Source organism: Rhopalosiphum maidis, chromosome 2 (genome assembly GCF_003676215.2).
Source record: "Rhopalosiphum maidis isolate BTI-1 chromosome 2, ASM367621v3, whole genome shotgun sequence".
In the NCBI taxonomy this organism is placed as follows: Eukaryota; Metazoa; Arthropoda; class Insecta; order Hemiptera; family Aphididae; genus Rhopalosiphum; species Rhopalosiphum maidis.
Window position 1 is genome coordinate 56,009,854 of NC_040878.1, and position 23,623 is coordinate 56,033,476.

Sequence of the window (23,623 nt, forward strand, 5' to 3'; positions counted from 1 at the left end):
TGAAATCAATCCACTCACGAATATAAACTTTTAAACGAACTTTTCGAGTTCCGTCCATTGAAAAATGTATTGACATCGCTTTCACCTGTCGTGAATAAACGTAGTACCATTTTCTGTACGACTGTTGGATATTAATTTCTATCGAAAAACACAAGTAATGAAATTCATTTTTAAAAGTATCTACAGTTCTAAATATATATTATATCTTATGGAAAACATGTATGTTATAGATGTGAGCAGTAAATTGATTATACAGCGATATTAAGTTGGGTATTAAAATGTAACGTCATTGATTTTAACTGCTTTTTATGCATAATAATTTATAAGTCTAGAATATTGACAATATTGATATTCAGTACTGAAATATTTAAACAATAACCTACATTGATAGAGATCCTTTTACTATTGATAGTTGTATAATATACCATAAAAGTTTGTATACTCCGCTTAAATGTAATTGTATTATTATAATCCCATAAAATTCATGAAAATAATTTTTGAAAAAACGTACTTTTAATTTCGTTGGATGATGTGGATCAAATCGTCCTGGCGGGCTTGATTCACCCTGAAGGTCATCTAAGTCTTTTGTTCTGACCATGCGTGTGATCAGAGCTAAGCCATCCCTCCGGAAATCAGTTGGTAATTTAGGCACCGACATGATGATTTTCTTATAGCGACTAATTCGTTATCTGAAACTCTAAAAACAAAAGTAGGTCAAACATAAAAGTATTCTATTTTATTTTTATTTTTTAACGTATTTAATAAAATACGATAAGTAGATTGATTTATTGTTTTTAATAACTTATTATAACACAAGTACTAAATTTATTTGCATAAATTAGATTGCATTCTATAAAGTCACGAAAACAGATATTGAAATTGTTATATTTCCACTTCGGTTAACTTTTATTCTTTTTAAAAATATACTATAAATATATATTTTAAATTTTTTGCAATATAAATACAAAATACGACTATGATACAGTAAAAACGGGCGTAAATAATTTTTGTCATTTCAGTAAATTGTACACAGAATAAACGTGTAGGCTATTAATCTTTTAGTTTACTGACAGCCTAATATTGAAAACAAATAATTTATCTGTTAGCACTCGATATACTTATTAAGTAAAATAATTTCAACTTTAAATAAATCTAACATTAAATATGAACACTAAAATTAAAATAACATAAATATGTTGATAAATTATTTAACAAAATAAAACATTACCAATAGATTTAAGAATCAACAAATTACTATGGGCATTATTTAATTTATTCTCTCATATTTTAAAAATAAATTAATATTATAATATATTTATTGTCACGTAAACATTTTCTAAAGTAATGTCAGCTTAGCTATCACTTATAACGATCAACACTATATTATATTATAATTATTTAAAAACTATTTCTAGGTCATTATTTTTTATTCCACAATATATATAAAAGCTTTTTTTTAAATTGATTTTATCATAATTTAAAATATCTAACTTTAAACATTTATTCATGAATAACTATATAAAAATTTAAATTAAGGGGATTGAATTTTGTTTTCAGAAAGATAAAAACATAATATATAAATTTAAAATTTAATACAGATTATTAATTATTGGCAACAATATATTTTTTAAATCATAATAAATTACACAATAACAAAAAATAAATATAGCTTTATGTATGTTCTTTTGACCAATCAACCATGAATATTTATTTTGTCTTGACAATCTATTGGTTAGATACTTCATTAGGTAAATCAAAAAAGTAGATGGATAAATCTCCTTAGTCTCTTCTAGATCATCACCTGCACACATACAGTCATAATCAAACAATAACTTTGTTTCTTTGTATTTAACACGGATTATATTATACTATTTATTCAAAATAGACTAAATTTTTATTTTCGTTACACTTCCCAAACATTTAATTATAAGAAAATATTAGATTATTTAAAATCTTATCTTTTCCTTACGCAATAAAGAATATAATAGGACAAAAGATGAAAATTTTACAATAATCTATATTGAAAAGTTACGTGGTATAAGTACGAAGATATACTTATACAAATATTTACATTTTTATTCAACCTCTACAAGTAGAAATTAATGAGGATTTAAAACAATTAAAAATAAAAGAAACACCAATGTTAATTCTCATTCATAAGTTTAAGGGGTGAAATAGTTACACGCAATATTATATTTCTAAATGTATTCACAATATAAACATGTCTTGCTTATTCTGACGTCACACCGTTCATTGATCCGACTCCGTAGTCTGGGTGCGACGTAAATAAACATAAAAAAAAACCAACGAACGTATTACCTCAACCCACCAATATTCATTATTAAACACTGTACAACGATAACGAAAATAATTTGAATTCTAAAGTACTTAAAATTTAAAATCATGTTATGTTCATGTGTTGTATACCGGAAAATTAAAACGACCGAAAAGTTGTTTTATTTTTATTTTTGTGAACATTTCTATAATACATTATTTAACGGTTTTTATTCGGCTTCTATTATAAAACCAATGATAATAAATCATTTGTATTTTTTTATTATAGTTGATTGTGAATTAACTGATTAAAGTTAAACGTGCATAGTGTATAAAAATAAGTACTGTAAAGATAGGCACCTATATTATCTTGTTCAAATTATTTATTATAAAATTGTAATTTTTTGCGAATATACCCACATAAGTAATTGGTATACATTTTAAAATTGAGTGTTGGATTTAATTAATAGTAGCTTATTATGTTATTTGCTTGCATTTATATTTTACAAAAATCAATATTAGTTAAACGTGAAAAAAATATTGTTATTCATATGAATAAAAGTTTACTTATACTAATGTCGATCGTTTGAATTTACTAATAACTATGCAACCATGAATAAAACTTGGTAATGATAATTTTGCCCAAATGTTCATATTAAATCAGAGTTTGTTTTATAAATTAAGAAGAAGAAGAAATAACCAAAAAACTTTTAAATTAATTTTTATTACACTTATCTCTATTACTCATTTTCAAAAAACTGAGTCATCTTCTTTTGCTGTTAATTCGTACCATTTATTCAAAAATAAAATGACGTTCATGTTTTATTCATAAATTTTGCTGCTAGTGTTGAATCAAACAGATAAATTAATTTATGTTACCTAATTGTTTATATTGAACAGAAATCTATATTAAAACAAATCCGTGCATTTCAGATATTTTATGGTTTTTAGAATTCTATTGATGAATAGTACGCGAGGTTCAGTTTATTTTAAAAGATATATTTTAATTAAATTATGCTTGAATGGATAGTACGAGTACGATATATACCATGTAGCAATCAAATTGTATTTTATTTTACTATTTAATTTAGAACGTGTACTTAATATAGTAATATCACTACCAACTTACATTTTAATCAGAATTACAAATACTAAACTAAAAATGTAGTAATTTTATTTACAAAAATAATATTTGTCTTTAAAATTATAAGCATATTGTGTAATGCTTAATTGCATAATTAAATTATTCAGTTGTATAAGATTGGGTACAAAAAATTGTATTATACATGAAATAATCAATAATTGAGTATTATGTTTTAATAATAATTACAAACATAATCCTTTCATATGAATTATCACAGCTTACTCATATTCTCTTTTAAAGAAACAAGATGACAAAACATAATCGTATTTTATATTTGAAAATTATTAATTATAATTTTAGTGTTCAGACATAATCCATACATGATTGATTATCTTATGTCTAAGTATAAGCCTAATACCGTATAAAAAGTTATTTTTATTATACTTTATCCTACGGTAGAAATAAATTTAAAAGTTAATTTAATTTTTGTGAAGAATGTTACATACTACCAAGACGTGTACACTGCAGTCTACAACATAACATATGATAGTTTTTGGAGAGAACAGAAAGTAGTTAAACTAAAAGTTAGTTGCAAAAACTAGTTGTTTGTCAGAACAGTTAAAGTAAAAAATCAAAAAAGTTTTATCTCCTGAAATGTGTATATAAATATATTGTATACTTTGGTATTGAAATATTCATGAAACTCCAGTAACAGATTTTTATACTATGATAGATTCAATAATAGTATAGTTCTATTGTACATACTAGGTAAAGTTTGATTCAATAACTTAAAATAAATCATTAAATATATTAAGTACCATTCTAGTAAAAATCAAAATATAAATAGCACTTAACATCTACAGTATTTATACGAAACAGAAACGCTATGATTTTAAAGGAAAATGCATTCGTACATTTAAATAACCTTTAAATTGTATAGTGAATTCAACTTTGTTTTACGAAATAATATTTTATAGATAAAAGAAATATTATTTTCACTTAGAAGTTATATTTTCAGTCCTAATATTTGATTCATAAACTATTACACGTTTTGAATCGAATGACGCATACTATTCGTAGAAATCTGAGCATAGAAAAAATGTTGAATTAGTACCAACAATATTAAATTTACAGGCCAAAATCTCATTTCAGAAAATTAAATTGAAGGATTGGATGACCGGGAAAAAAGTGAATAAATTATGATTACCTTCTGGTATTCATATTTAATAACTATGTATGAATATTACCAACAAAATAACCATTGAAAATGTTCATGATTTTTTTAAACTACTAATATTAATTTTTCCAAGATAAAAAACATTTTGGTCTACTATATGTTTTACTTTTAAATCAATGTACACGTATTGTAAGAAACTTTTGAAATATTTTTTGTGTTCTAAAACTAAAAATATTTATAAAAACTAGAAGTTAAAGTAACGTCTATCCTCTTGATCATCCAAGCTCACAATCTATTTTAAAATGATATATTTTTGTATAAATTATATGTAACTATAAAATGTATAATTTTATTGTTATGTGATATAATCAATAAATATAATATGTATAATATTAACAGTAAATTATTTATAATATTTTATCAAAAAAAAAAAATATTAATTCAATTTTATAAGGAGATTTCAAATCAAATTTATATTATAAGAAATATATGCTGGAACTTCAAAAACATAGAATAAATTATCTTCACATTCTATGATTTATCCGTCAAAGTCATATCTCAACTAGAATCCTTTGAATGCATAAACCTAAGTATGGTTGGTTAAATAAGATCACTCACTGAATATATGTAAGTGCCTTTCTGTGTGTTTCTGGCACTTTAGACAAAAAGTAACGTTTGTCTATTAATATTATTTGTCCAATCGAATATAGCATAAAATACTGGAATAAATTTATTTACCATTTTAGTAAAGCTTTTAAACCTTATAGTAGAAGATAATTTAATATTATATATTATAATAATATATTAAAATAACTGATAAATAAATAACCAATATAAACAATATAGGTACAAAAATATTATTATTAACTTTTAAAATTAAAAAAAATAATTATTATTTTCTTATTTAATAATATATTTTAAATGTGTAATAACTAACTGATACTATAAAAGCATTTTTTTATTTTTTTTTTTTTATGGAAAAGATTTTTAAAATACTTAGGTATTATAAAAGTATAATTTAAGAAGTAATAAGTTATTACCAACAATCTACTATTATTTGTTAATCAGAATAATAAGAAATTAATTTAAAAACTGAATTCAATGATTAATATTAAATATGTTTATATAAATTAAATTATTATCTGAGCATCATTTTAAGCCAAATTTAAACTTCACAACTATATTAATTATATCAAGAGCAGATTAATAATTGTCTTTACATGTTCATATAATACGTCAGCATTCCAAGATCTAACCACAACCAAATTTAAATTTACCAGGGTTTTATCGAAAACTTAACAAACAAAATAGCGAATTACAGAATATAATACAGAATAGCGCCTAATATTATATAGTCTCGTATAAATAAATTAGTATTATGCTATAATATAGTATGGTATATTATAATAAACTATATATATATGTATATATATACAGTTACGTCTAGAATAAAATTTAACAGTTACATGTAATCAAGTTATAATACTAATACCTATAGTTATACTATTGTTTAAAAAACTCTTGTCGTTACTTTTTTGTATTATATGCAGCAAAAAACACTTAAGAATAATTATTATTCAGCGGTAGTCTCAATTCAATGAACAAATAGGACAGTTATAGTGGTTCCTTATTTACAAGTAGTATATTAGTATTAATTAATATACTTGAAAGTCGGGTGTTAGGCAATTGTAGTAAACCTTTTTTTTATATAATTATTAACTATATATATATATATATATATATATAAACGAATATTAGTTTCTATTTAAGTCGATTAAAGATGTGAATTTACTAAATTATATATAGAAAAGCCCATAAAATATAATTTATACAGCACCAAAATCAATACAACAAGGTGTACATTATTTTATAGCTTACTGAATGAAATATTTTTTTTAAAAAGTAACATTATAAAAGTTTATACTATCGTAAACAAATGTATTTAATAGTTTAGAAATATTCTGTAAGAACAATATAATTTACAATTTTGTAAACTTTCGAAGATATTTTATAAAATTACTGAATTTTATCTTTACATTTCCATATTATTTGTTTAGTTTAGTAAATTCAACATTGCTAAGTTTAACTATATTACATAATAAATGTCAAATACTTTTGATTAATTTGACATTTATTTAATTAAGTTCGTGAATCGCTAATAGTAAGGAAAACAAGTATGTATATTATATATTTATATAAATAACGCCAAGAATGTCACGTATCGCGATAGTTCTGCAAAGGGTGCAATTAATAAATAAAAAATGTATGCATAAAGTATAATTAAAAATACTGGTTATGATATCAAATGTTTTTATGGTCAATATTAAGTAATGATAGTACATTTATAGATTATACTCATCCGAAAAACAAAACAAAACATCATTTTTATTAATATATTATCATTAAATAAAACCAATGATTTTTATCTTAGTTCAGAATCTAAATAATGTATTTAATATCCTTCAGCTAAACATGAATAACCTATAAAAATAATTTATAATTCACTTGTAATATATTAATTTAATATTCATATTTTTATTTGTATATCTTTACTCAAAATTTGAAAAACACTTAACAGAATAAAATATTATTAAACAATTAAGAAAATCGAGGGAAATTGACCTCGGTATAGCATGTATAAAATTTCCTTAATCAACGAGTAAATCATATATTAATATATTGTAATACAATTTAATTAAATTATAAATGATTACATACAAAAACCGAGAGAGATGGTCTATTAGATCAATGCGTTCTTTTGTTTTCTAAATAAACAGCAAAAATATTTATATTTTTAATTTAAATATGTTTCATAATACGAAAATTAATCTTGATACTTTGTTATTTAATAGTAAAAATGTCCAAAACTTATCTTACTAATTAGGGCAAACAAAACAAATTGTATGTTAAGTAATCACATGTTTAATAGACAATTGTGTTTTATAATAATCATACAAATTTGAAAATTTGACCAAATGCCTATATTATATATATTTAGAAAATTCTATAAAAATAATGTTTGATAAATTTCAAGATTCATCTTATTCATAACTCAATCACAGCAATAACAAACAAAATTTATTTTATCAAAATTGGTAAATATTCCTTTTTTCCGTTGTGCTTTGTTATTTTTTCTAAGTTATATATTTAAAAAAGTCTAAAATATTTTACCCGCATTTAAAAAAAAAAAAACTAATAAACAAAACCTTGTAAATGGGTACAATATATCATAGCTATACTAAAAATCTAAATAAAAAAACAAAATACACAGTCCACAAAAGAAGTATAATTTAAAAAATAAAACTTATAAACTCGTTTCTAGTGTAAAAAAAAAATTTGTGAAATTAAAAGAACTCGCGAAATTTTTGGATTACTATGTTAAAATTTTTCTTGGAATTTTATTAAGAGACAATATGCAAATACAAGTTTGAATCTGTTTTCTTGATTGATGATCATCAAAAGTAAATGTTTTATGTGAAACAATTTTTTGATAATAGTTTTAATTTTGTTATAATAAAAGCATCCGCGATAAAATATAACCAAACAAAATAGCTCATTGGTTTAAGTATAGGGTTTTTTATTTTCAATGACAATAGTTTCCTTGTGAGACATGAACTTATTTCCAAATCTAGAGTATTCCGATATTGTATTTGAACATTTTATATAATTATTAGTATACACATTTTACTAGTTATGATAATATTTGTATAATATGCTAATGCATTTTGGAATTTTTAAAGTTTACCGCTTAATACTTTTTGTCAAAATAAATCTTAAATTAAATGGTCATGAAATACAATTAATATAAGAACCATATTATTTATTTTCAACGTATACATTGTTATTTATATAATATAACATATACCTAAAGGTTTTATATAATTCACAATTATATACAAATAAGGGTTTTTTCAACTATATTAGTAAAAATTAAAAATTAAAAATAGAATACTATTATTCACAGCAAGTTTATTATATGCTAGTATATACCATGTTTTAACATTTATTTCCAAGTTTTCTAGAAATTCTGTTTGGACCTAACATAAGGCAAACGTTAGAAACATTTAATAGCTAGAAACTGAGAAAAATATATTCATGAGAATTTAAAAAAAAATAAATATATTATAAATTCATTATTAAACAATAGACAACGCAAACATAATAATATTATATGGTCGATAAAAAAGGTAACCATGATGGTTTTCATAGAAATTTTTCAAATTATATACAATTTTATTATTTACACATAAAATGTTATAAAAATAATTGTATTCATCATTATGATGGTCGCCTATTGAGGGGGACGGATATGGCCTAGCTCCCATGGAAAAATAATATTAACTTGTAATTTAATAATGATTATGTACCATTGTTTAATGACTTAAACATCATGAAACGAAAAAATGTGCTGTTCTTCTTTACCGATACCTACCGAATAATACATTTGGCTATACTTTATCTTTTTCCTGTATTTTAATTAAATATAATATACCAATACAAATATAATCAAGTCGCGATAACTCAAAAAACTTAACAACTCAATTTTTTTTTATTCCCCTAGAAAAATAAATTAATATAAATCCGAGTTAGATATCTTGAATAATACATATCTTGAAGCAAAATTTTATCAACTTCGAGTTATTGCGACTCGGCTGTATAAATTTTTATTTAATTTAAACTATGATTTTTTTTTTTTTTATTATTTTGCGCCTGTCTCCTTAAAATATTACAAATACGACACCCATATCCAATTTGAACTAATATATTGTAAGTATTGTACCTACCAATATTATCTTAAATATATTTTGCTATTATCTAATCATAAGCGTGCGAATGTGGTATGTAGATTATGCGCATACATATCCTGTTACCTGGGTGCAGAAACTTTTTAGGCATAAATCTCATTATAACAATTTTTATAAAAATAACAAACATGTAAGTACAATAAATATTTAATTAATTATAAGTGGCCAAAATTATAAAATTATATTATTTTCAGTAAATATATATTTTCATAAAAAAATTTCAAACGTATTAATAACAACATATTGAAAAGCCATAATAATTTCTAAGGTTATCGGTATTTTGCCCGAATCAAAATTACCGAATGAATTTTTCCTCGAATAGTATTTTTTTCCGAAAGTCTGAAAACCTGAAACCTTTTATCTCGAACACCTTTTTCCCGAATTGAAATTCCCGAATGGTACTTTATCCGAAAATCCGAATATAAATTATAATACGTATAAAAATAAAAATGAATTAACACAATTAATAATAATAAAATAATTGCGGTAATTTAATAATTTAATATTTTAAAATCGATAAATTATAATACGTATAAAATATAAAAATTAATAAATTGTAGTAATACATATAAATTGACCAATAATAAAAAAAAAAAAAACAAAATACAAAATAATTTCACAAAACAATATTATGCCTTATGCGTGATTGCCTTCAGAAAATCTAATTCTTAGTATGTATTAAAGTCAGCAGTAATGGCCATAATTTGCATCTGAAAGTCTCGCCATTTTCTTTTTGACTGAGCTCTCAATTTTCGCCCTAGACTCAGCTCTTAGATCATTATCTTTACATCAGCTTGTTCTTTTTGGAACTCACCGAGAGCAGAGTAAAGGTAAGGTTGATGTTTTTATATTAGTGATGATCGATGTGCGCATGCGGGATGCAACTCCTCGCATAATTATCCATAGGTTACAATGAATATTATTGATAAATATGCGATAAGTACGTTGTACGTGAGCATATCAAACACCTAATTCGATGAGTCGTCGCTGATATCGATAAAATTTGTTTGTATTGATATAATACGCCCAATAGTTGTATACTATATATCTGAGCTTTATAGTACTTTTCTAGGTATACAAGCGATAATAATCTTAATAATAGTATCACTAGCGCACGATGATATAGGTGTAAAATACAAATTAATTAAATGTTCGTGTGGCAAAGATAGTAATAGTATATATATATTATACATATGTTGTTGTAACGATGGTAAATTGGGATAAAGGTAAAATATCCATACTTTTTCGTAAATACTATTTTTATCTTATACAGGTATAAAATATAATACATAGAAAATATACCTGTAAATAAAAAAAAAATTTTTTTTTTTTTTATATTTCGGGAACAATAACCGTCGAGAAAAAAGTGTTTGGGAAAACAGGTTTCGGATTTTCGGACTTTCGGGCAAAATACTATTCGGGAAAAAATTCATTCGGGAATTTCGATTCGGGAAAAACGGCGGGTAACATTTTCTAATAAGAATTATTAGGTAATAGAACAATATAGTAAACCATTAAATGGTAAGCAAATTTTTTTTGAAACTGAATAAAAACAATTATTTAAATTCGTCTATTATTATTTAATAACGCAATTGTATGCTCAAGTAAACAATTTATTAAATTGTATTTACACTGAAAATTGTCCAAGAATATTTATAAGTATATAAAGTGTCCCGTGAGGATTTACCTATTATGATATCTCCTGAAATAATGAAGTTATCATAATTCTGGTTTCTAAGAGTTACAGGATCAAGAACTACAAATATTGCTATTGTTTTAATTTATTTTAATGTTTCAAAAAAAAAAAAAACTGTGTATTGTTTAATACAATTGTTGTATCATTGTATGAAACATGTGGCCCACGTACTCGTACAGCCGGCGAACGCTTACAGTGTTTTTCTCGAAACTAGAAAAAATATTAAAAATCAGGAGATTAATGAAATTAAAATGTTGATCGTCAATATTTTCAGAAAAATGAACTTTACAATATTTTTTTTGAAAATTATTAAATAAAAAAATATATTTTTAATTGTTTTACCAAAACATTTAAATAAATAATCAAAACATCAAATAATTGTAACTTTTATTCATATGAATCTTATTGAAAACCCAGAATTATGATATCTCCATTATTTCAAGAGATACCGCAATGGGTAAATCTCACGGGACACCCTATATACTTATAAATATTCCTAGACAATTTTCAGTGTAAATACAATTTAATACATTATTTACTTAAGCATACAATTACAAAAAATCCTCACGGGACACTCTGTATTACCTATATTTATCATTATTTTTTATTTAAAATGAGTGTAGGTGTTATACGTCATAATTCAAACGACTTTACCGAAACGTCCCACTTCTTATTAGTTTTTAGCTTGAGTAAAACTTTAGGAGTAGGTACTTATTTAATGAAAAGAATTTAAATTGTTTGATAAAATATTCTTTTATTCTAAATATTTCAACAATGTGCGATCAACTCGGTTAAATGTTTTAGTGACATTCCATACTGCCATACTGACATTCTATGTCATATTCTTACTCCCGTTATTGTTATAGCGTATTATAAAATTTTATATAGCTTTCCAAGCGTTATTACTCTTTTTGTTTAAAGCATAATTGTTGTAATTATTTTGTAATATACTTTGAGTAGTGCAACAATATATCACCTACTTAAATATTAAAATTAAAATTGAGTATGTTTATCAAAGGTTAGACGAAACTGATAAACAATTAACAAAATAGATTCAATATTTTACAAATATCTAAATATTTACTTACAAAGGTGAAATTTCAAATTTAAAAGAATTTTATTTAAATTTCCAAAACTTATAACCTTTTAATATTATTAGAGCGTTTATGTGGTTATTTTTTTTAAATATTATATCAATATCAAATGCTTCAATTCATAAAAAATAACTAAACTAGAGTATTTCAGAAGAGTTATTACTAAAATAATATAATAATATAATTTGCCATTCGATAATGTTATAAATAATTGAAACTTTAATTATTTTCGTTACCAAAATATTTATTGAGTTCAATATAAACCAACTGAGTCTCGTAAGGATTAATCAAAAGGCCAAAACCTATTATTTGTTTATGGAACGAGAATATTCGGGGACGGCTTCCTGTTGCGTGCCAAAAGCATTGTGTTGTTTTCCCGTAAGCCTCTTCAGGAAATTAACTTGACCATGGAGAGGGGTTTCAGGTCAAAAGTATGATGAATTTTTTATAACAAAAAAGAACATTCCGTAGGTTACAATATCCTGTGGGGTGAGCAATTATATATACATAATTAGTTGATGTTTAATTGCGTGGGATTATAGTGTATAAATTATAAAGAAATAGGGTTATAATTTATGGGTACTATGGTTTCCTTCGCGAAACTTAATATTTTTGAATAGTATTTTCAAAATATATGTGCATTATGCATGCCATATATTATTATCCTCATTATTAATAAAATAGGCGGTAGATGATACTCTATAGAAAATATTAATACTAATAATGCATATAAAACAATAATGCTCACTTAGTAAAAAATAAACGTTCACTGCACTAAGGAAATATGCATGTAAAAAATTAAAAATAATTTTAAAAATATTTCAAATAAATATCTATTGTGTAACAACAAATCTTTGTATAAACTCATAATTTGTTAGAATATACAGTTTAAAAATTATTCATTTAAAAAAATGTTGGTTTATGTTTATCCTTACAACATTGTTGTCTCTGAGCTTCTGCGATCATTCTGGGGGTTAAATACATATAAAAGGCTTACAAGGACTTTAATTTGGGTTAGAAAGAAATGGAACAAAAAACATCAGTTAGGTTTTCCGGTTAGAAAGCATTTTTTCCCTTTTTTACCAAACCTTAAGGCTTTTGGTCTAACCTTTATACTTTCAACATTCAAAAGGTTCGTTAAATTCTTCTATAGACAGACACAAGATTGATAGTAATAAATCACGGATTCTCAACGGTGTGATAAAAAAAAAGTATATGCGTTTAGCTACATTGATTTAAAATTAAATTTTGAGCTTTTACATTTATAAACATAGTATTCTACGAAAAGGAACCGAAAATAATCATGTTAATATTATATAAAATAATTTGATTATACCTAACCTAACCTTTCATATTAGACCAATAATCAAAACAGTCATGTTAACTATTTGAAATATAAAACTAATATATATTAATATACTATTAGCTTTTTAATTATATAATATAAAGTTACACTTTTTAATATTATATTATATACCTATAATGATAAATAAAACCAATTTAGAAATATATATTTTTTTATCTGACATTTGAAATATGTGACGATTAATGTATTAAAAGAATTAAACTTTAAATTATTCATAGGAATAGGTACATATTATTATACGATAACTAGTAAAAAATTATGAAAGTATTTGTTTTCTATCACAATATAATAAAATACGTAGCTCATAATATATTTAATACTATAATTTGATATTTGTAGAATAAGTTATGGATATATCATACACCAATACTTTAACCATAAATAAGATAAAAATAATTATATTCAATTTTGAAAGCTTAAAGAAAAAATATCCAAGAAAATTACAAACTGTTTGGCGCTCTGGAATACACCAATGTTTATATAGCATAGACCACAATATCACTTGAAATAATTTTACAAATTTTTTGAAAATATGTTATCGAATAATATTTAAGTTATTCCTTATTTGTTCTTCTTAAGAACACAATAGAAGTCTTAATATATAAATAATATAATTTTGGTTAAATTGAACGTATTGTTTTCTTCTTTAGATGGGAAAAAAATCATTAGTGTTACCATTTACAGCAGAAATATCAACGACGTAAATAGCAGGCATAAACAATAATGAAATGTATATTATACATTTATGCTATAAAAAAAAAAACTAGGTGTATACAACATGCAGTATTTAAAACTTAATTAATTGATACGTAAAAATGTATATGGAAAAAAATGTATTGCAATCGCGATATTATGATAAATAAAAAGTATATTGATTTATATAACTTACATGACGTATATATTACATATTATAATGATCTTATATGACATTATAATGTTGAATAAATTTATAAACATATTACAATAATTTTATTTAGAGAATACATAAACATAGAATACAAAATAAGTCATATACTTAAACACATTGATTCATAAAATTATATTATATTAAACAAATAATAGGTATACTTATACGTAATATACCTATTTATAAATACTATTATAATTTTAATAATTGTACTTTGATAACTCTTAACAATCAATATTGTATATTTTCCAATATTTGAGGTGTATTATTTAATTTATTTATTAAATGGATGTGATTGATTAAAGTAGAACATAAAATAATGGTCAGTAACAAGTGTACTGTTCATTAAAAAAGAAAAAACCCATATTCATATGCTCAAGGACAAATTAAATGACTTAGTAATAATTAAAATAATATGTTAGGTAATAAAGTTTAATATATATTTGAATTGAATAATGAGTATACTATTTTAACTTACTATATTATAATATATTAGCTATCCCCGTGCACTTCGTTGCATGTACAAAATGCATATTAAATATGTTAAATTTGGTTGCCTAATGCTAACATTAAGCGTGTGGATAAATAATATTTTTAGTTTTAGTTTTCTAATTTTATGTATAAATGATATTTTTGATATACTTATTAATTTTACATAGCTGGGATGCCCAGTGTAGCTTCTTTTTACCATTTAACTCAATATTTTTTTTTCTTTTTATTGAACGACCCAACTTTGATTTCCTTTTCATTCTAGACCAAAAACCAACAACTCGTAAAGTTTCAATAGTGTTAACCAAAAACAAAGAACAATTTTGGTACTATTATACTACAAAAACTATTCACTAAAATACTTATTTCCAATAATTGGTAACATGGATGAAAAAATGCATATTTACCATATTTTTAGTGCATATAATATTTAACAAATTAATTAGTTGATTTTTCATTAACCTAATATTTTATTTAAAAAAAAATCAAGATAATCGATTGATTCAAAGTTCATGCACGACAATGATTTCGATCTTTACATTTAATAATATACTAAATTATATAATCCGTATATAATATATGTATAGATAGATAATTTATTATAACCAATAGGTTAATATTACTATGATAATATCATAATATTTTAAATATGATATTTATACATATAAAGTTAAATCTATATTAAAAAATACTTGTTTATATTAGATAAGCTTATTTAGCATTTACTCAGTATAAAATATCACCGCACGCCACTATACATTACTATAGTTTATATTAAATGCACAATAGAGGTTTTTTTAGATAAATATGTAATGCCGTGGATTTTTGTATAGAACTATAAAAGAAAAATATTTTTTAAAACTCACATGGTACATTATATTCACCTATAGTCAGCGTATGTCGATAAATCAACGCATCAACCCATTTTTCTCGAAATTTATTGAAAAATATTATTAATCACAATAGAATATATCGTGTGTTACTCGGAAATAATGTAACTCTCTATTGGTTAAAGAATTTTTAAAATCGAATCAGTAGTTTTAGAGATTACTTCCTACAAACAAACTCACAAACTTACAAACTTAACCACTTAATAATATTAAATTTATTATAATTAATAAAATAGTATACATATTATAGATACATAGATATTATTACATAATATACTTGGTTGCGTGAAAATTGTTGAGAGGCGATTTGAACTTTTTAATCTCAATAAAAATGTCTTTATTTAATATTATTTTCATTTTATCGCTATAAAATATTTTATTGAATAGTTTTAATATCCAAAAATTAAAAATTATTTTAAAATGTATAATAAAAAATGCACTTAACTAGTATTTTTATCTCCAATCATACTTTATATGCATATTATTAAAATCTTTATTAATTTATATAATAATTATATTCAATTTCATAGTCATAATTTTATTATTTATAATTATTATTTTGAAATAATTAAACATGACATATCGGTAGTTTTGTATTTTACATAATTGATCTTAAAATAAGAAATAAAATGAATAAATAGTGAAATAGGAATATATATCGAATATTGCAATAAATTGTTTTTTTTTTAAAAAAAAAAAAATTAAATTTGGAAACCTTGACAACGAAAAGTAATATTATCAAACAATGCGAAGATAAATAGCTACGTGGAATAATGAAAATATAATAGTTATTGTATACCTACTATACAAGTATGAAAACTAAAAAATAGTTTAAACTATTCAACACTGTTTAAACTATACATAATATTTTTTTCTAATTTATAAAATACTATGTAACCCTAAAACGTACAACCTAAACATTATAATATACCATGATAAATGGTTCAAATTTCCAGACAAATTAAAGCACTAACATTATAGTTTTGGTTCACGACTTTAAAAGTCTTGTTTCCATCCATTCAGTTTTATCAAAGAAAAATGTACGAGTATGTACTTGTCTTATATTTGTATATTGTGTAACGTGATTGTACTAAAACAATAGTGAATTTCATACAGGGAAAACATCATAAAGCCTATGGTTATCATTAACATTTATAAAATCAACAAAATGATTCGACTTTCATAAGTTTCAAAGTTTGATGAGACTATAAGAAGTTTAGTGTTTTAAACTAATGACGTCAATGGTAAAAGTCGCTCAATTTCCCTTCGAACCCAACCCAACCAATATAAATGACACGATCATAGGCACCATTGCTACTAAAAGCAGCCATTAATTCAAACCTGTCTGCTGTAAAAATATGTTTCTCAGAATGAATGCAAAAAAAATCGTATGAAAAATAAAAAACGAGTGTTTTGCGTGCCCCGATAGCCATTGTGATAATAAAGGAAATTCATTTTTTTTTCCCTACATTTTAACATCCGACTAGTTGTAGACACCTACTACCTAGAAAAACTAATGTTCACCTTATAGTTCTGTATAATATATCAACTAGTAACTAACGTAAACAAAATAAAATTTCTGATATTCTGTTCTAAATTGTATTGCATGATTATTATTGTCGACAATTTTTTTTTAAAAATAGAAACATTAATTCTTATACGTTTTGTATAAAATATAAATTATATTAATAACGACGTAATCATACGCATAAACACTATTTAAATAATATAATCAACAATTTAAACATGAACCAGGGTATAACAATAATACAATAATTAAAAATAAATCATGCATTATTATTTATTTAACAACTAATAATATTTTATTTTTTCTTAAAATTTATGAAGTACTATATAATATAATTTAATAAAATATTTAAAATATATAAATTAAAAAATAGATAGTAGAATAATAAATTGTTAACTTTAATAATATTAATTTAGCATAAATTATTGTAAAGTATAAAAACAACTAAATTATAAATTATTTTAAAACTTATTTTATAATTCAATTTAGTTAAAGGTAAAACTTTTTTAGTCTTTCAAATACTTGAATAATTTGATGCAGTTCTTTATTATAGTTTTCAATGAAAAATTTATTTTTTAATAATTTTTCTTCGTTGAATACAATGATATAGTTTTTAAAATATTGATACAAAATAACTCTCACATTATAATAATTTAATCAGATTCGTATATTGTATCAAATTCGATTAAATCACCACATTCGAAAATGATTCATATTAATTGATTTTAGTTAAGACCCTGATTGTTGGCATTCCTCCTTCAAAATCCTTAAATGACTTTTAGTAGCTTTTTCATATACTTAAATATTTAAAATACTAAGAAAAGTGATAAATTTCTATCAAGATATAGTTTCATAGGTGAGCTATGAGAATGACACATGATTATTTTTAAGTACCCAAAAGAATATATTTTATTGCTTAAATGAACTAATAAAAAAATGCATAAACCAATACATGTTATCATTTATTACTTAAAGTTAATATACATATTATATTTATTATATTAATATCAAATGTTTACACTATTACAGATTTTTCTTTTTTTTTGTTTTTAGTCTATTATATATATTATTTTATTATTTTAAGAGAAAATTATATTTGTTAAAATATTTGATAAATTTCTCCAGTATCACCAATCAGAGGAATACCTCAGACGAACAGGGCCAAATTTATGTTTTATTATTTAAATAAGTTAACCATCACTAAAATAATAATAGCCATCACTCATCGATTATATATAAATATATTTCCCAAACTTAAAATTTAAACTCAACAAATTCGTTTACATGCTTTAAATAAACTCAAGCTCTTTATTTAAATCAATAGGTCCCTTATTTATGCAAAAAAGGCAAACAATAGTGAGTTTACAAAAAAATGTAACATTATTTTAATAATAATAACATAAAAGTTATTGACTTAAGTCTTTGACTTATCACTTGAGTCTTAATTCAGTACAATAGCGAATTAAAAAATGGTAAGATAATCCCAGCATAAATACCTCAGTTGCAGTAAGATTAGTCAAATATAACAAAGCACTTCTCGTCAAGAAAAGTGTGAAAGATGAATTATTATGAAATGGAAACAGTTATGAAACCTTAGAGCTCCAATTTTTCACTTTAATAAAATATAAATTCAATGAATATCTAAATGACTAAATATCATATTATTTTATTAGATTATTAAATTCTTATAAAGTGAATTAAAAATTCAAAACAATAAAAAACGTATCTGTGTATTCAAAAGCATTAATTAAATAAACAAATTTCTAAATATGTTTACAATAGTAGTTTGTTAAATACTAATAATAAACTAAATTTAAAAAAAATTATAAAAAAAAAAATAGAGAGAATAACGTTTTTAGGATATATTAAGTAATTCTTCTTTGGTTATAATATAATTCTTTATTGACATCTGGTAGGCTTAATTGTTCTTGATTATTTTCGAAAATGTGTTTGAAAGTAATGTAGTCAATTTTGGAGTCTTCGTAGTTATTGAACAATTTTTCATAGGACTCACATAAACAACATTATTTTCTAAGAATTTGTTTAAAGAACTATATTTAACTTTGGGTTTTTTTGAATTTTCTTATTTTCGTTTGGTTATCTAAAATTATGTATTAATGGGTTATTGGTGTCTATTGAGGATTTTGGTATTGAGAGATAAAAGAAATTGAAAGATTTGAAAAGCGACCTTCTTATACAAAATGTCGGGTCTAATTCCATATCACTCAATGAGTCTTCATTATTAGTAATAATATTTCAGTTTGTTTATTTGATTTAATTTTATATATATTTCATAGTTTATTTTCTACTGTAACTGGCTGTGTTTTTATTATAATATTTACTTCAGACTTTCTGAGCATTTAGATGTAATGTGGCATTGAGTTCTACATTAAAAAACATGTAAATGTGTTGTCAAATATAAATATTTTATAATTTGTGTCATCATTATGAATTATAAATCAGTTTAGAAGCTTGTTTAGGTTTACATGGTTAATGAAAGTTGGCATTAAAAACTTGAAATGTCATAAAATTCAGAATTTTGTATATATATACCTGCTCTTAGAAATGCAATATTGTTGAATAAACTTACGTTACGTTTATTGAATTAATTTTCTGTAGCAACATGTGGTATGTTGAGATAGATGTCAGATAAAATTATTCTTTTATTTGGATTATGCAGTTTACGGAGTTTGAATTTCTTATTATATAGGTATTGTAATAATTGGGTGGTTGTATATAAAATTATTCACCAATGTTTTATTAAAAAGGAATATGTACAGTCGCTTATTAGATATCTTTTGATAATTTTTGTGTGGAAAAGTTTCATTTATGTCAATTAGTATTGAATGCAAATATTTATTAGAAACGAGGTTGTTTGCTAAAGTTGAGGCGAATTATTATTTGTTAACATCTGCGGATAATGATTATTCATGTTTATGTGTTATGTATTTAATTAGAGGTGATATTCTATGATGTAACGGCTTGTTAAGTTGTTGTAGATAACAATGCTGACGGTTTGGTTGCGGTGTTTTTATTTGATTAATTTTATTTGATATTTTTTAACGATTGTATTTATGTTAAGTACTTCTTTTCATTGGAGTTTTTATGAAAACATGTTTTAACGGGAAGGGCGCTAGGATTGATATTATTTAGTACTTATGCCTATAGTATTATATAATAATTATGATCATATTTATCCGTACGTTTAGTGTGTCAGCTATTTTTTGTTATCGAAGCTATTAAAATCGAAAATTTTGATAAGAAAAGTGCTGTCTGTATACTGTACAAACACAAACTGTTGTTTAGATGATACTTTGTATTTATTATGTTTTTATAAGCAGTTATTGTCATTATATACCACTCTAACTTTGTCACTATAAAAATTATACAATTTATTTATAATTCAGAAACATCAGGTCTTTGGTAATAAAATTATTTTTCATTTCAAGAACATTTCAAATAGGTAATTAAAAATATTTATTTCTACACTATTGTACTAAAGTATAAAAAAAAAATAAATGTAATAAAACTCTTAAGCCAAATACTTTTAATCTAATCAAAAGTTTGCATGATCATATTAATATGACATAGAGAAATATATTAACTAATAATCACTATTAAAGTATTAAACTATTCTATACCTTATAATGACTCGGGAGTTCAGAATTAGAAGTAAGGTTAATATAATAGCACAAAACTGTGTTGATTACAGGGTTATGTGTAATTAATCCTTATTAAATTAAAGCATGTTACTACTATTCATTAATATATTATTTATGATCTAATTCAAACTATTTCAAAACGTCCGTTTGTATTAATTTGTTGATTACGTGTACTACACTCAATACGAATTTCAAAACTTAACACAGAAACTATTTAAATTATATTTTCACATTAAACATACACAGTCTAGTCTCTAATAATGTAATTAAAGCATTTTGGACTCTAATAAAACTCCGAAACATGCATTCGTTTCGATCATCAATCTTTTTACTAAAATTCGAAAAGGTAATTTTTATTCACGCAAAATATAAATTTGGCGTAACATTTATTATCTATACAATTATTGAGGGGATTATGCAGATAAAATACTCTAAATTGTACACAAATAAAATAAACAAATGTATGAATTTTGTTTTACAAATTAAACTGAATAATAAATAATATATAACTCTACATTTTTCAAATTATTTATTTATTTTATACATGAAAACCACATTAACTTAAATCTTAAAATTGTCTCAAAAACTTCTAAATTATACTATCTACATTATTTTTATAAAATTCTATACAACTGAAAATATGTGCTTAACACAGTTATCAATTTCAAAAATGTATATTAATATTAATCCTATTTTGTATATTAATTTGGTCAAAAAATTTTTAAATATTTTTATTTTTACATCGGCAATATACACTCATATTATTATGTAATCTAGTATTTTTTCTTTGAAACTATTTTTCTAAAACATTTTTTTATCGCAACCATTTCGTTTCAACTAAATACTTAGGTTAGTATTTATTAAAAATTCGTTTTACATTTTTAACAAGTAGAATCTTCTAATAATTTTAATTATTATACACACAAATAAATTATAACACAACAGGCAACTGTAATCTAACCTTAAATTACTCTGAAGTTTTTAAATGTATATTCCTAGTGTAAACATATTATAAAAATATAATTTTTATTTATTTAATCAGAAAATAAGCACCTCCTAAGATAAAAAAGTTCAAAATAAAAATAATCACTATTATGTTTAGTTAAAATAAGACTTTGCTTGCTTAAAACGTTTAGCGAATAATAGTGATTTACAATTTTATAATACATTTATTATATTACTTTTGAACGAATAGATTAGTAATGCATCACTGGCTTATTATGCTCAAGCTAGTGAAGCAACAAATACCTAACACTCAGTTATTGTCCCTTTTCAAGTTTTTTTTAATTTAAATTTATTTTTCTTATTCTATAGCATAACTTGTACTTACCTACTTTTTGACAGGTGATTAAGGATCATTCTAATTAATGATTCTAAATATTTTAAAATCCAAGTATATAATACGATTAATTTATAAATATAGCGTAATAAACAATAAAATATAATATTTATAATCGTAATTTTAAAATATAATTATTTGTTTAAGGCATAATAGATGGTACATTTTCTTGTAAAAACCATGTTTTGGCCATTGTTGATTTTCTCCTTTAAAATCAATAGTACCTCAATGTATAATCATTTTATAATAACTATAACTGCTTTATAAGCTACTAACAGCCATTGATTTGTTTTATTAAAATTACAATATTTAATAATAAACGTCATATTTCCTTCAGCACGCTATATTTAGTATCCAGATGCGTAATATACTATATTTTATAGAACGATTTTCTAATTATAATAGGTTTAAAAAAAAATTAAAACTTACAAACTTAACAGTCAAAGCACTGGTTTGAATTGATATTATTTATTTTAATATCAAACTGTATTTACTATTGTAGAAACTTTCAAAATATTATTACCTGAAACAAATGTACATAATAAATTAATATTAATAATAATTTAAAACTATGAACATTTTAACATAACTTTTAATGATTTTATAAATGTAAAACAGTTGTGTGGCTATAAAATAAATGTGAAGAAGTCGATAGAAAATGTTATTTATCTATACTTTATACCCTGAGTAATATTAAATTTTACCTAAATATATTAAATATATATTATTTTATGTAGGGGTTATAGCTTAACTGTTTCTATTAATAGTTAGGTACCCTCCACTAGTTTTGCAACAGTAATCGTATTATTAAATTTATCATAGGAATTAATTTATCACTCCATTCAATATTTACAATTTACACAGACCTTCACAAATCACAGAGAATCAGGCACTGTTATGTTCTCTTAAAATTGGTTAGTTTCACAGGTATTTTTAATGTTGTGCCATACTACCATCAACATAACAGATATAATTTATAATATAATAATAGTTAATAGTTAATATAATATTATCCTTTAAATACTTAATGGTAAATTAATCATGGCTTATGCTTATGATATGAATTAATAAAAAATTTGGCTTGTCAAAACCGAATCAGAGTCTTTTAAAATCTACAAAGTATAATTATTTATTGATACATACGAATTCATTGTAAAATATTGGCAACGGCCAGAACTGTTTTAGTGAATGGGTTATAATGACTTTATAGTTTATATATATAAGCATACATGAGATATTAGTACGTGCAACCTCATTTAAACTACCCACTAAAGGTATTAAGTAGTTACAAAGAGTCATAAAGAAAGGGTAG

At 23.2% G+C, this 23,623-nt stretch overlaps 1 protein-coding gene across 2 annotated transcripts in view; it reads right to left on the reverse strand.

The window, feature by feature from the left end:
* LOC113553741 (cationic amino acid transporter 2) overlaps positions 1 to 23,623 on the reverse strand; it is an 88,228-nt gene that overhangs the window by 52,438 nt on the left and 12,167 nt on the right. For both annotated transcript variants that reach the window (XM_026957240.1, XM_026957239.1), the window contains exon 2: positions 512 to 697. In XM_026957240.1, coding sequence (XP_026813041.1) covers positions 512 to 658 — 147 coding nt within the window. In that variant the 5' untranslated portion in view covers positions 659 to 697. The remainder of the gene's footprint in view (positions 1 to 511; positions 698 to 23,623) is intronic.